The sequence below is a fragment of the Ascaphus truei genome, chromosome 8 (assembly GCF_040206685.1).
Source record: "Ascaphus truei isolate aAscTru1 chromosome 8, aAscTru1.hap1, whole genome shotgun sequence".
In the NCBI taxonomy this organism is placed as follows: domain Eukaryota; kingdom Metazoa; phylum Chordata; class Amphibia; order Anura; family Ascaphidae; genus Ascaphus; species Ascaphus truei.
The window spans coordinates 87744114-87758284 of NC_134490.1; the positions used below are offsets into that span (position 1 = coordinate 87744114).

At 42.1% G+C, this 14171-nt stretch overlaps 1 protein-coding gene across 6 annotated transcripts in view; it reads left to right on the forward strand.

Moving 5' to 3' along the window:
* Nucleotides 1-14171, forward strand: part of PRKG1 (protein kinase cGMP-dependent 1) — a 1423135-nt gene that overhangs the window by 1380287 nt on the left and 28677 nt on the right. For all 6 annotated transcript variants that reach the window (XM_075612928.1, XM_075612930.1, XM_075612925.1 and 3 more), the window contains exons 11-12: nt 2118-2257; nt 8569-8658. In XM_075612928.1, coding sequence (XP_075469043.1) covers nt 2118-2257; nt 8569-8658 — 230 coding nt within the window. The remainder of the gene's footprint in view (nt 1-2117; nt 2258-8568; nt 8659-14171) is intronic.

Sequence of the window (14171 nt, forward strand, 5' to 3'; positions counted from 1 at the left end):
GGGGGCAGCACACGGGAGGAAGCAGCACACGGGAGGAAGCAGCACACGGGAGGGGGCAGCACACGGGAGGGGGCAGCACACGGGAGGAAGCAGCACACGGGAGCGGGCAGCACACGGGAGGGGGCCGCACGGGAGGGGAGCGCATGGGAGCGGGCAGCACACGGGAAAGGGCAGCATGGGAGCGGGAACCTCAACCACCCCACCCACGTGCACAGCCGCGCAACACAACCCTCCCCCCATCTCCCGCATCCCAGGTGGCGGACACCCCAGGGCAGGGAGGGGAGGAGATCAGGAGGGAGAGGAGATCGGGGAAAGGGGGCTAACCCAGCACTGCCTGCCGGCCCTCTTCCCCGCGTTAACCCAATCAGGGAGGGGGATTATTTATTTATTTATTAAAAAAACTATTAAAAAAAAATATTAAAATTGGCGTGAGCAGGGGAATTCATAGAGCCGCAGCAACTACTCCCCAGCGGCCAAAATCCACCCGCCACAGGCGTGTAGTTATAATGAATTGTCGAACACTGCAAATAACCATAATATCCGTATGTGCAAATATTAAGCCTTTAGTAGCCACAGTAGCCAACAAATCAAGGGTTGACATGACTAGCTCGCCACTTGCAATTCTTAATATTATGTATTTTTATCATCCATTGTAGGTTGGCTTGTTTTATCTTGCCTATGTCTATAGTGTCAAAAAAATGTGTGTGGTGCTCTCAAGACAATACTTAAGCCAATTGAATGGATAACAGGAAAACAACCCTTGAATGAATATATATATATAGTGTCTCTAGGAATGTAGCCCGGTAATGACAATCCCACAGACCAGGTAGTAAGGAAATGTCAATGACACCTGCAGGTGACCGGTAGATGAAACATCCTATGACAAACTGTATTGTAATAAGGGCAAAATGGAACGAACTCACTTGGGAATCTTCATCCACCATAAGCAGTAAGTCCAGTTGGGTTCCAGTGTCCAGGGTTGAATGTGCATCCGTATGCGGTAGTCAGAATGTAGAACAGGGAAGAAACACGAAGCACCAAGTCCAGCTGTAGAATAGCAATAACACCAACAGGGATACGTACCAAAAATAAGCTATTTATTAGGATCCAGGCAAAGTAACAAACACACCTACGCGTTTCGGACCTCTACAGTCCTTTATCAAGGTCACCTTGATAAAGGACTGTAGAGGTCCGAAACGCGTAGGTGTGTTTGTTACTTTGCCTGGATCCTAATACATAGCTTATTTTTGGTACGTATCCCTGTTGGTGTTATTGCTATTCTACAGCTGGACTTGGTGCTTCGTGTTTCTTCCCTGTTCTACACTATGTCTATAGTGGCCTTTCAATACATAGACAAGATCAGCCTAGCGCCAGTCTGGGGTAGGGGATACAACTTGGCAATATTTTTGGGTGGTATTTAATATCGCCTGGTACAGTGAATATCACTTTTACACACATATTTTATAAGCAGTCGTTAAATTTAACATTCTTTCATATGTCATTGGGAAATGTATCCTCATGTGCATCATAATAAGTGATTCTGATAAATTTAGCCCACACATTGGTGCAATAAAATGAGTGTTATCGCTGCATTATTTAAGTGTTAAACCTTTCGTAAAATAATGCACAGCCATGTCCATACGTACTGTGATTACCGAAAGGTGAAGTGCTTGAAGGGAGGTATTTAGGACCCAGGACCTTCCTAGGATAGCACCCTTTCTCCTCACATGGGGACTAGTCAATTGGGGGGGAGGGAGGCAGAGGGAGAGAGAGAGAGAGATGCATCTGCACAGGTACAGGGCTCTGGGCTGGGAAAGAGCTTAGCTCCTAGCTTGTAGACAGTTTCTAACAAAGTGTTAGTGCTCCAGAGAGGAGTTAGGTTTTTTTTTTTGCTCTTGTTTTTTTCGTGTTTATAATAAACCTGTTAAGCAAACCACACGTTTCCTGCCTTTCATGTGGGAGAAAATACCCTGCACAGTGGCTGAGTTACCACATTATGTATCTTAGGAGATATAGGCCATTGATATGTTTCTGCTACATTCAAAATTATCTTAAATAAATGTTTTACAATCCTCAAACTGCATATTGTGCTTACTTCCCTCTGTTCTTCATCTCAGGTCCAGTTGAAAAGTGAAGAATCAAAAACGTTTGCAATGAAGATTCTGAAAAAACGACACATAGTGGACACAAGGCAGCAGGAACACATCCGATCAGAAAAGCAGATAATGCAAGGGGCTCACTCTGACTTCATTGTAAGGTGAGGCCATTACCTTCTGAAAAGAGTTCAACCTCAACGTAGAGCCACCGAAGGAAAAACTGGAGTTAAATGGGAGATGTTTTAACCTTCAATATATGCATTTGAGTCATATTTACAAATTATTGTTTCACCACTAGATACATCCCAGTGCCAGAAGAACTCTTCGAGCACATAAAAACTAATGTGTCTTATAGAGCAGGGGGGCGCAAACTTTTTTCCCTGCGCCCCCCTGCCGGCTGTCCCCTCACTCTCGCGCCCCCCTCCCAACCCCAACTTACCCGCGCTCCGGCGTAATGACGTCACGTTGCCATAGCAACGTGACGTCATATGACCTCGCAGCGTCATTTTGACGCCGCGTTGCCATGGCGACACAGGGAGGAAGCCGCCGGAGCCACGGTAAGTTAGGTTTACAGAGGCCCTGCAGCTCCCCCGGCACTTAATTTAAGTGCCTTCGGGAAGCGCGCGGGGCCTCTGTAAACCCCGCGCCCCCGTCGGCAGTGTCGCGCCCCCCCTGGGGGTCGCGCCCCACAGTTTGCGCACCGCTGTATAGAGTATCACCACTTAGGAAATGTGGCCCATTGTGTCTCGAAATTAAATAATCTTGTGAGGGCATAACAACATGTTTCTATAAACACAGGTGAATAACCAGCTAACGGTCTAGAACAACACTAAGGGCGATAAATTATTACATAAAGATGTAGTGGCCATTATTGCCATATTCCAATAGCGAGCAGTAATGCGCGTTGATAGAAGCATTTTTTTTAAGTGCAAGGGAAGGTATGCAATTTACGTAACTTTTTACGTTACTTCCGTTGGGGAATAGGCACCCATTACTAGAGAAGGGAGAGACTGTCAAAATCCATTTCCCGAATTTCCCGAGCCGTCCATTCAAAATCCGTTCCGTGGTGTAAAATCTGTCGGCGGATTGTTCAAGTTTCAATTCGTGCGGATTAATTAAAAGCCGCCATTGGATACAATCTGTTGACGGATTTGTAGAATCCAATCCGCGGAGTCATCGATCTGAATATTTAAGAATCCTCCAACGGATTCTGAAAGCCCCGGATTGTATTCTACAATCCACCAATGGATTGCGGAATTCGCGAATTGGATTGTCAATGATAAAAAAAGAAAGGGTGTGTGTGCCGAGCACGCGCATTTTAAGTGAAACTTCTTTGTCTTTTGTCACTGTTTTGTCACAGAAATTGTATTTGTGATGGTGATGTTTCAATGAAAAATCAAAACACAATTTCAGTGACAAAACGCAAAGAAGTGTGACTTAGAACGCGTGTTCAGCACACACCCCCTGTTTTAGCTATTTGCACTTCTATATTTATACTAACTGAATTCCTTGTGTGCGTATCTCTGTGTGTGTGTCTCTGTGTGTGTGTCTCTGTGTGTGTGTGTTGCCCTAAACTGCTGCTGTGGAGTCCTCTGCGCATGCGCGTCAAGCACAGGAGGCCTGTGCATGTGTGCTGCGCGTAACGAGTGCTGGAGGCCTCTGCGCATGCGTGCCATGCCCGCCGAGCGCAGAAGGCCACTGCACATGCACACCATGCTTGGCAAAAACCTATGTACATGTGCGCCGAGTGTGGGAGGCCTCTGTGGATGCGCGCCATGCACGTCAGGCCTCTGCGCATGCACGCCGAGCGCGGGAGGCTTCTGCGCATGCGCGCAGAGCTGCCAGCACTGACGTCGCCGACGGCCTCTTTGCCAGCAGTGACGTCACCTCCAGGAATTCACTTCAGTCACCATCAAGGCAATTTACTCCAAGGGAAATTTTCATATGGTACTGTAGGTGCAAGCATAAAAGTTTCACTTTAAAAATCTGAAAAAAGGAAAATCGCCCATATTGAGACAACCATAATTTTTTCTTTAAGCTTTTATTATCTTCAATAGTCTTCTTTTATTATCTTCAATAGTCTTCTTCACCTTAGCACAGATACATTTTCTATCATCTTTAGTTATACGTTTGCGGAATATCTTGCACAGCTCTACATATTCAATTCTTATTCTTGCATCTTGAGATTCTTTAATTTCTTGTTGTCTCCTCATTAATTGTTTTGTCTCATCAGATATTTTCTGAACCTGTGTTTTGTTGGCGATTAATCCAGTTTTTCTCTCTGCTTTCAACTATAATATTCATACTTTCTTCATAATTGATTGTTAAAGTGCTCCAGGAATTGTGAGCATGCTGAAGCAATTTTTCACTTCTAGTGGAAATTCTCTTGAGGTTAATGTACATTGTTTTTGTCTTTTTAATATTTTTTTCTATCCAACTTCGCATTTAGATGTAATTTTCACCAAACTAATCTGTGATCACTCCTTGTATGAAAACGGTTAAGGACTGTGCAGTCTTCAATCAAGTGTTTCTTGTTAGTTAAGTTATAGTAAATAGAAGAAAATGCTCACACAAAGCACCTAGGATCAGTATTAAAAATATAACAATATTGGTGAATATATGGTTACGGTAACAGGAATGAACGTGGGGGCAGATTGGTAGAATTTGCAGAATGTGAAAACTTCTACATCATGAACTCACTCTTCAAGAAGAATCCAAATAGGAAATGGACATGGAATGGATCCAATGAAGTCAAAAATGTAATTTACTCTAACCGAAAGTCATAAACAAGAAATCTGCACTCGAGCTGTCCTATAATTTCTACTGGAAAGATCCCCTTGCAGCTACACACACTGGAGCCACTCCCCAAACGCTGCTAGAATTGATTACCCCCAAAAAGAGGGATCTCAAAAAAGACAAATAGAAGAAAATGCACACACAGAGCACCAAGGATCAGTATAACAAACATAACAATTTAATATCTGTTACCGTAACCATACTTACCAACTGACGCTTGGTCTTCCTGAAGGGCACCAATCTTTGAATTGAAATCTCTCATAACGATCTTGAGGTGACAATTTCCTTTGTTGTTAAGTTGGTTGATTTCATGGTAGAAGTCTTTCACTTCATTATTTGTGTGGCTTGAGGTTGGAGCATATACTTGGATTATTTGAAGCCTGCATCTCTTTGTCAACTGAATTATAATTCTGGCTGCTCTTTCTGATGAGCTTTCATACTCCACCATGTTGTTACTCCATCTCTTTTTAACGATGAAGCCTACTCCACTGATGCTTCCATTATCATTACCTCTGTAATATAATAGGTGTCTGCTTTTGAGCTTATTGAGGCCTTAATAGTTTATTCTAACTTCCCTAAGGCCAACAATATCCCATTTAATCTTTTCAAGTTTGTCTTTCAGTTCTTGCAGTGCTGCTTCACTGGAGAGAGTCCAGCAGTTGTAGGTAGCCAGATTTAGGTTTGAATGACGGCTTTTATTTAGCCTCTGGGGATTCTTAGCAATTAGCACCCTATGCCATCATGCTTTCTTCCTAAATGCTGTCAACCCAGGGACAACCCAGCCTCCATAGAATTACGCCCATTGCTTTTTGGTGCGTTTTATACATGGGGTTTGAGGCCTTACTTGCCATGCCGGCCTCATTTGCATGTTGACAAGTACCTTTCCCACTTTTGGCCAGTTATATTGTTCAAGTTAATAGTATGGTTAAACCCACAAGTGTCACTATAAATCTTCCGGAACACCCGTTGCCAGCTTCCCGACACTTTGAGTCAGTGAGATAAGGACTAGAGGGAAAGGTGCGTCCATGCATGCATGTATGTATGTATGTGTGCATATATATATATATATATATAAATATATATATATATATATATATATATATATATATATATATATATATATATATATATATATATATATATATATATATATATATATATATATGAGACAGAACTGCACAGACCTAATGTGAGAAGTGCTAAAGCCAGTTAAATGCAGTGTAAATGGTAACCACTACTGGCGGTGCTGGGGATGAATATGATATGAAAACCAACACAGAAAAAAGAATCCCCAAAGTAGCACTCTAGCATACAAAAAATATCAAAATGTATTAATCACATACAGATATAAATCATTAAAAAGGAGCAGTGGTGTCCTCAAAGCTGAAATAATGCTGAGCCTCTAAGATAAGTGGAATGAAGCAACAATGAGCTTATACATACAAATACCATAAATCATGAGGGGGAATAGAAACTGAACCTGGGATGTGGAGATGTGTGCTGGAAAGCAGTGCTACACTGCATGAACAATGAATTAACCCTTCACATGAAAGTGTAAAGGCAAGAAAATTCTTGCCTCAAAAACACTCTGACCGGCCGGTCCAGGCTACCTAAATAAGGCCCCCTGTATGAGGTGAAAATGTAAAGATAGATACATATAATATCAGCAAAATCACATGATGTGGGCTGAGCCTGTAGATAAAGCACACACAGAGAGGCATGTACATGACAGGTAACAATGACAAATGCCAAAAGGGGGGTCACAGAAGTACTTAGACCAGTCCAGCAAGGTAGTAGCAAACATCCACAGCCAAGAGAGTGTTCCTAGGTTCAGAGGGAGTAAACCGCAACCGCTCCACTGCGCATGCTCCCAAGATGACAGGGGCACAGACTGCGAGATCCAGCACGGAGGGGGAAACACAGCTGAGGGCACCACCGCATCCTAAAGAGACAGACAAGCCCCGAAGCGCACGTTTCGCCACCTGCTACGTCCAGGGGCTTAACGTGTAGACCATTGGTAGTACTATTTGTAGGTGCATGTTCTGTGACGTATGGGTTGATCAGGATAATGAAAACAGCTGGAGATAGTAATGTAATGGGCTGGCCTCAAAGCTCCTCCTACATTGGAGGGATCAGCTCAGAAGGCGATTAACTGCCTGAGTACAAGAAAGGAGAGTAAGTAAACGATACTAAAAGTACATAGATAAAATAAAAGCACACAATGATATGTGGGAGATAGGATAAAAAATGTATAATGATAAAACAGGAATGGAAAGACAACAGGAGAGATGGAAAAAGGTCAAGCAAGATGTATACAAACAAAACACATATACATATGTGTATATATGAAAAGATTCACTAAGGTGAAAAACAGTATGAAAAATCAGGATAGAATGATATGCAACAATCATAGGCTCTAGCTGGCTTGCCACTGGATCGTCAAAGGAACATTTCATACCCCATGTATTCATTCATACCTGAGGGTAGCAGGGTCTCTAATTTGACGATCCAGCGGCACTCACGTTGTAACAGTAATCTTTCCAGATCACCACCCCTGATCCCCAGGAATACCTGGTCTATTGCAAAGACTTTTAATAAATCAGTATTGGAGGCATGTTTGAGTCTGAAATGTCTTGCTACAGTAGTTAGTTTGCGGCCATTCTTAAAATCACGTTCACTGTTTTTAAATGTTACGGACGTGCTCTAACACACGGAATCTTAATTCTCTAGTTGTCATTCCAATATATATCATTGGGCATGAGCACTGTAGATAATAAATTACCGCCTTAGACTTGCAGTTTAATTTAGACCTAATTTCATATCTTGTGAGTCCCTTGGAATCATAGAAATCCATGCTAGCCTGCATATGATGACAGGCTGAGCATGAGCGGCATGGTGTAAAGCCATTAATATGTTCCCTTGTGAGGAAGGTGGAGGATCTGCCGGGGGTATAGTGACTATTGACCAGTCTGTCACCCAAATTGGGTGCCCTGCGACTAACCAAATTGACTCTTTCACCCAAAATTTGTTTCAAATCCACATCAGTGGTGTGGATGTGCCAATGTTTTTGAATGGCTTCTCTATACTTACGGCAATTGCGATCATAGGTGCCGATAAAGCGTATGGTCGTGTCCCCTGTTTTAAGTTGTTTGTCACCCACTGCACCTGTCAGGAGTGAAGTACGAGATCTTTCTTTAGTTTTGGATCTACCCTTACCAATGGTTGATCTGCTGTAACCCCGTTCCCGGAAATGCGAGGATTCTCTCTGGCCCTAACTTTGAAGGTCTGTTCTTGTGAACAGTTCCTCTTTAGAGAACAGACCTTCAGTGGGTGACAAACAACTTAAAACAGGGGACACGACCATACGCTTTATTGGCACCTATGATCGCAATTATATCCAAACAGTGTGTATTTTTTCATTGGCTTTGTATTGTACATTATAATATGTTATCCTTGTAGTACAGTAGTGTGAGTTTAACAAAATACTCTGCAATACTGCATTAACAGTAGAAATATATCTGTTAGTAGTGCAAATAAAATCTTATTTTAGCAGCTACAGTATAAATGAGAGAATATAAAGCAAGAATCTTGTATACTTTGCCCTCAATAAACTAAAAATGCAAGAGCCGTACTTTTTATGTTTATGAATAACATATATAATATTTTCCACTAACAGGTTATACAGAACGTTCAAGGACAGCAAATATTTATACATGTTGATGGAAGCCTGTCTCGGTGGGGAGCTTTGGACCATTCTCAGGGACAGGTAAGCAACTTCAATAACATCATTGCATGGCAATGTACTAATGCTGGTAATGTTTGAATTTTTCTCCCAAGTTTGTGAACCGTGCAAAATTTGCCCTTTTTTCACCAAAGAAAAATGTGAACAGTGTTAAATGTTCCCCAGCCGTTCGCCCAGTAAAAGACAAACTGAATTCCATAGCCGCAAATATGATTTTTGCGAGAGAGAAAACACTGTTTCAGAGTCTGGATTTTGCTTGAAAATTGATTAGCTGGTGCAAATCGCCACGTTTGACCATATCAAATGATAAAGTCTACTGACAAGAAGATTTTAAGTGCTGGGGTTGTAAACAGATCTCCAAATGAAAACAAAATCTAACAATATGTTTTTAACCTTTGTGACATGCATTGTACACCACAATCTTCAGCATACATATGTGTATCTTGTAGTTTATTCATAGGACTAGATTCACTAAAGAGCGTTATACTATTGAACGTAACGTTAACCTAAGTGATGAAAAGAGAAATGAACTAAACATATACTTAGCGCTCAACCTATTTGACAACCTAAACTATACAATACACAATAATGAATGAAAGTGATGTGAACTGATTATATCTTCTATAAAAGATATACCAGGTGTGAGGGGATCCCACAGACTGGTGTTAAGGAATGAGGGAGTGGCTGCCTAAGGAGTAACAACGAACCTATCCATAAGGCTAGTACAAACAGTGACAAGAGAAATATAAAACAAACAAATTGGAAAATAAAAATAAAAAGTCCTTGGCGCACTATCAGGTGTATAAAGCTGATTTAAATGGAATTCCCAATTCTTTGAATGTAGGGATGATTTGTGGGTCCGGAATACGATCTCTCAGAGTCCCTTGAATGGTGGATCTGAATCTGTAATTATACAAAACAAAACGACCATTGCGCAGTAACCTCTGGTTAATCGTTCGATTCCCCCACCGCTGCTGACTACTTACTTAAAAGTAGAAGATACTGGGCCTTGAAAGGTATCTTTAGCTTTCCCTCTAGTGTGCAGGCTGGATATCTGTAGATTGCCAGATGGTGTTGACCCTCTCCGCACAGTTGCTTACAATAGCATAAAATGAAATGAAAATAGAAAATACCAATGGTATGATACCATATAAAATGTAATAAAACAATAAAGGACTTACAGCAGTACACTCACATGCTGACCGGCCCTATGAACAGGATACAATGTGCCGTCCGCTTGCGTGAGAGGATATCGGAGCGGTGCATATGGAGGTAGGATCTTGCATAAGTCCCCGCTTCGTGGCCGCGACTCGGAGTGCCTGGTCCACCTCCGATGACGTCACTGCTAGCGCGCAGTGTATCCTGTTCATAGGGCCGGTCAGCATGTGTGTGTACTGCTGTAAGTCCTTTATTGTTTTATTACATTTTATATGGTATCATACCATTGGTTTTTCTATTTTCACGTCATGGCCACGCCCCCGCAAACCTACCACCACGCCCCCTCCCGTCGCAAACGTTCTCTCTCCCCTCAGACCGCAGATCGCAGTGTAGCACTGTGCACGCGCAGCCCCCCCCGCCTGGCGCGCGTGCCACAGTGTTGACTGGGGACTCAGCCTAAGGAGTGTGCACAGCTCCCCCATATGCATGCGTGGAAATGTAGTTTCCTTCCAGCTTTACATGTGGGGGAGGAGAGAAGAGCTCCACTGTGTCCCTGTCTGCCAGGAGATCCACAGGTAAGATACCAGAAGAGGAGGAGGTGGAAGAACAGGGGTGGTGAGGAAGGAGGAGGGTGGTGGTGGTGTGAGAGGAGGAGGATGGGGATAAGGGGATGAGGGGGGGATGAGGGGGGGATGAGGGGATGAGGGGGGTATGAGAGAATGGGGGTGGGTGAGAGGATGAGGGGGCTGAGAGAATGAGGGGGTGAGAGAATGAGGGGGGGTGAGAGGATGAGGGGGGGTGAGGATGAGGGGGGTGAGAGAATGTGGGGGGGTGAGAGGATGAGGGGGGTGAGAGGATGAGGGGGGTGAGAGGATGAGTGGGATGAGAGGATGAGGGGGGTTGCAACAACCTTGGAAGTAGTGGGAGAGAAGCATTAAGATCAGCATAGCTCGCCATGTATGACTGCAGGAATTTTATTTATAAATTATCTGACCGTTATTTTTTTTCTAAATTTCACTCCACGTATGCACCAATTTGCACTATTTCATATTCTATTTCGTAAAAAATGTGGGGAGGGCGCTCAATCCCCAAAACCCTCCCATCATTTTTTACAAAATAAAATATGCAAATTGGTGCATACGATGAGTGAAATTTAGAAAACAATTACGTAAACGTCCGAGAATTTATAAATAACATACCTCCCCACTGACTTTGAGCGCGCCACATTTTTCACCATTATGTCCAGTATTTTTATATTATAACTCGCCAGCAGCCTTTTCCTTCAATCTCTGAAGATTCTCTGGGACAGGTCCTGTAACTTTCTCCGTGCTCTGCACACCTGGCAACCCTAGATGTTAAATGTTAACCAGATTGTATTCCTATAGACTGTTAAAGTCACTCTGTCTCGCAATCTGGCTTTGACTAACACCAAGACCAGTGTAATGTCACATTATTTTCAATGAAGGTAGAAAAAACAGGATATTCAGCGCTCGTGCTGTATGATGGTGTGGATGATCCCTTTGCAGCATGTACATAAAGCGTCTCCCCAGAAACTCTCAAATCTAGGTGAACCCCCCTTAAAAAGGGGGGAGGGCACCCTGAAATACAAGATAATAAAAAATGCACAAATGCGCACCAGGGATTAGTGGAAGGTGATTTATTAAAAATAAACACAAACTCTGAGGGGATCCAACCCCACCTCAGAACAGCTGTGCAGCTGGACGGCTAAGTACTACCAAGGAGAACACCTAATGGAGACTAAACCCTAAGCTGCACAGTATACAAATACAGTAAGATTTATATAAAAACACATGAAAGAAAAAAACAAACATGAAAACAACCTATCAACAGATTTGTATAGAAACCGCCATAGGGTTGGGCACTGGCAAGGGGAAACGGACACTCACACTGAGACAGTCAGCAGACTCGCGGTGGCTGCACAGGATCCGGATCTCGGCACCGCGGAGATGGATAAAACCGCTGCTGTCTCCTGCAGGCTCCGTCTCACCTTACCAGCATACACGCGCAGGATGACCTGTCGTGACCTCTACACGTTTCGTACCAAGTACTTCGTCAGGAGGTCACGTACAGCGTCATCCACGCGTATATATAGGCGGCAACTGATTGAATAAACCAGCCCCCTCAGAGAAACACCCTTACTTTGCCTAATTGCTACACTGATTAAAACACCTTGAAATGAGGTTACTAGGCAACAGGGTGTATGACAACTCATGTGGGGGATGTGTGCAAGTATAAATTAATTATTGCACTCACCCCTTCAGCATGTTAGTAAAATTATGCCTAACTCTTGTGTTAGAGTTACCCACCCAGACCCAGTCAAAGCCCTATTTCAGGGTATGGATGGGAGCAATGCCAAGTGTTACTATAACTTAACTAACAGAACATTAAGTCCCTGTGTTAACTTCACTGGACTTGTGGATAGGCGGCCGGGATCAGTGGCCAAAAACTTTCCAAACTGTCACTTCAGAGTACGTACAATTCTCTCATAAGCTCCGTTGCATCAGGGCAAATAATAATGTAATGTTACCCATAAAAGGTACTTAGGTAATGATATTCAAAAACAACGGCCATTCTTGAGCTCATTAGCATTTGGGTAATTTCACATTATTTCAGGATAATGCTGCCATACAGTATCTTAAAATAATGTAACATTATTCCCATCCCCAGACAAGATGTTAAAGTTAATTGAATAACTTTTATGATCCCTTTAGTATAATAACCTTTAATTAACCCAAGTGGTCAGCTAGCCTTGGGCAACCCATCACTTGGTGGCTACAAAAGGTGCTAATATACACCTTAACACCATAACAACTATCAGCCCTGGATAATTATTCATTGGAATGCTAGAGAGATGGGCTTCTGTTTTGAAGGTGTTTTTAATGTTTTGTTTTCATTCGAAAATAAAAAAAATGTCTAATGGATAAAGGGATAAATATCATATGGTCCCCAATGAAAAATGAAAAAAAAATAGAGCAAGAGTTTCATATAATTTCTTTGATTCACATTTGCACTAAAAAAAGGAAAAACATTTACTTATTTTCTGTCATCATAAAAGCAAAACTTAGAACTGGAACGGATGAAAGGTTTTAAAAAATGTGACCAACCCAAACACTTTTATATTCATATTGCTTACTAAGATAAAAAAAAAACCTGCTCTTGTTCCTGAAATACACTGTGTGCCAGACACTGCTGTTGCCCACAGAAATCAGCGTGATATGCTTCTGAATACTATTTACAAGAATAGAGATGCTCATTAGATACACCCCCAATAATAATCAAATATTTGGAGTGCTATGAGAACGTAATTGGTGCTCTATCTCTTCTGATGCATCTTGCAGCAGAAGAAGGGTGCACCCTGGTGTCTAAATATCTGACAGAATTGGGTTGAGACGGAGGATATAAGAGGGACGTAGATCCACCATCAGAAATTATTCAAAATGAATGCTTTCTGATGGTGGATCTATTGCATGTCTATCTCATATCCTCCATCTCCACCCAATACTGTCAGATATGCTTCTGATATTCATAAATGTTTATGGGTTTATCCATAAACTATTGAGTTTTCCAATACCGGCAGGTGTTCTGCATGAAATGAATCACACAACTAAATCTTGAACATAAAATGGTTCTATTAGAGAGATGAATTTGCCATGTTTATCAGATTTTACCAATGTTTGATTGGTTTGCTTTGTAGTAGTTATCACATATGTCAACAGACATTACTTTCTGTAGTGGGTTAACGGATTACATTTTCTTATGTTTTTTTTTTGCTTTTTAACATTGTAGAAATGCGACATGAATTATATTCAGGCCTCTCTGCAATATGCTATAAACTGCTTTCTGGTCATTTTGAGTTCCATTCAAATGAATGGGATTAAAATCTCCAGCACAGATGAAGGACTTCAGTTTGAAATTCGCTATGCATTCTCTTTCTGATAGACACGAGGGAATAATAGAAAGTATATATATCTAGTAAGCCAAATTGTTTTAAAGCCATGCAACCAGAAATCTATTCAATTGTCCCTCTTGTCTTCTGTATGAGTAAATATGTTCCATACATTTTTAAAATGTGTCCATGCAATTGTGAAAAGGATATGAAAATGGTGGTTAGTTGTGTAGTAATTTTGACAGTGAAACTTTGGCACTTTATACTTACCCTCCCCCCAAAAGAGTCTAATTAACAGGCAGTAAGAGCTCCTCTTCCATCAAGTATATAAGGCACACAGAAGCAAAAGCCACGTGGCCATTTTGAACTGAACTATACCTGGTTCAGTTCCAAGTAACTAGTATCCAGCCCATGAATAACCTGGTTAGAAAATTGAGAATTTCTTGTGGCCTTCTACTGGAAGTTTGGACAA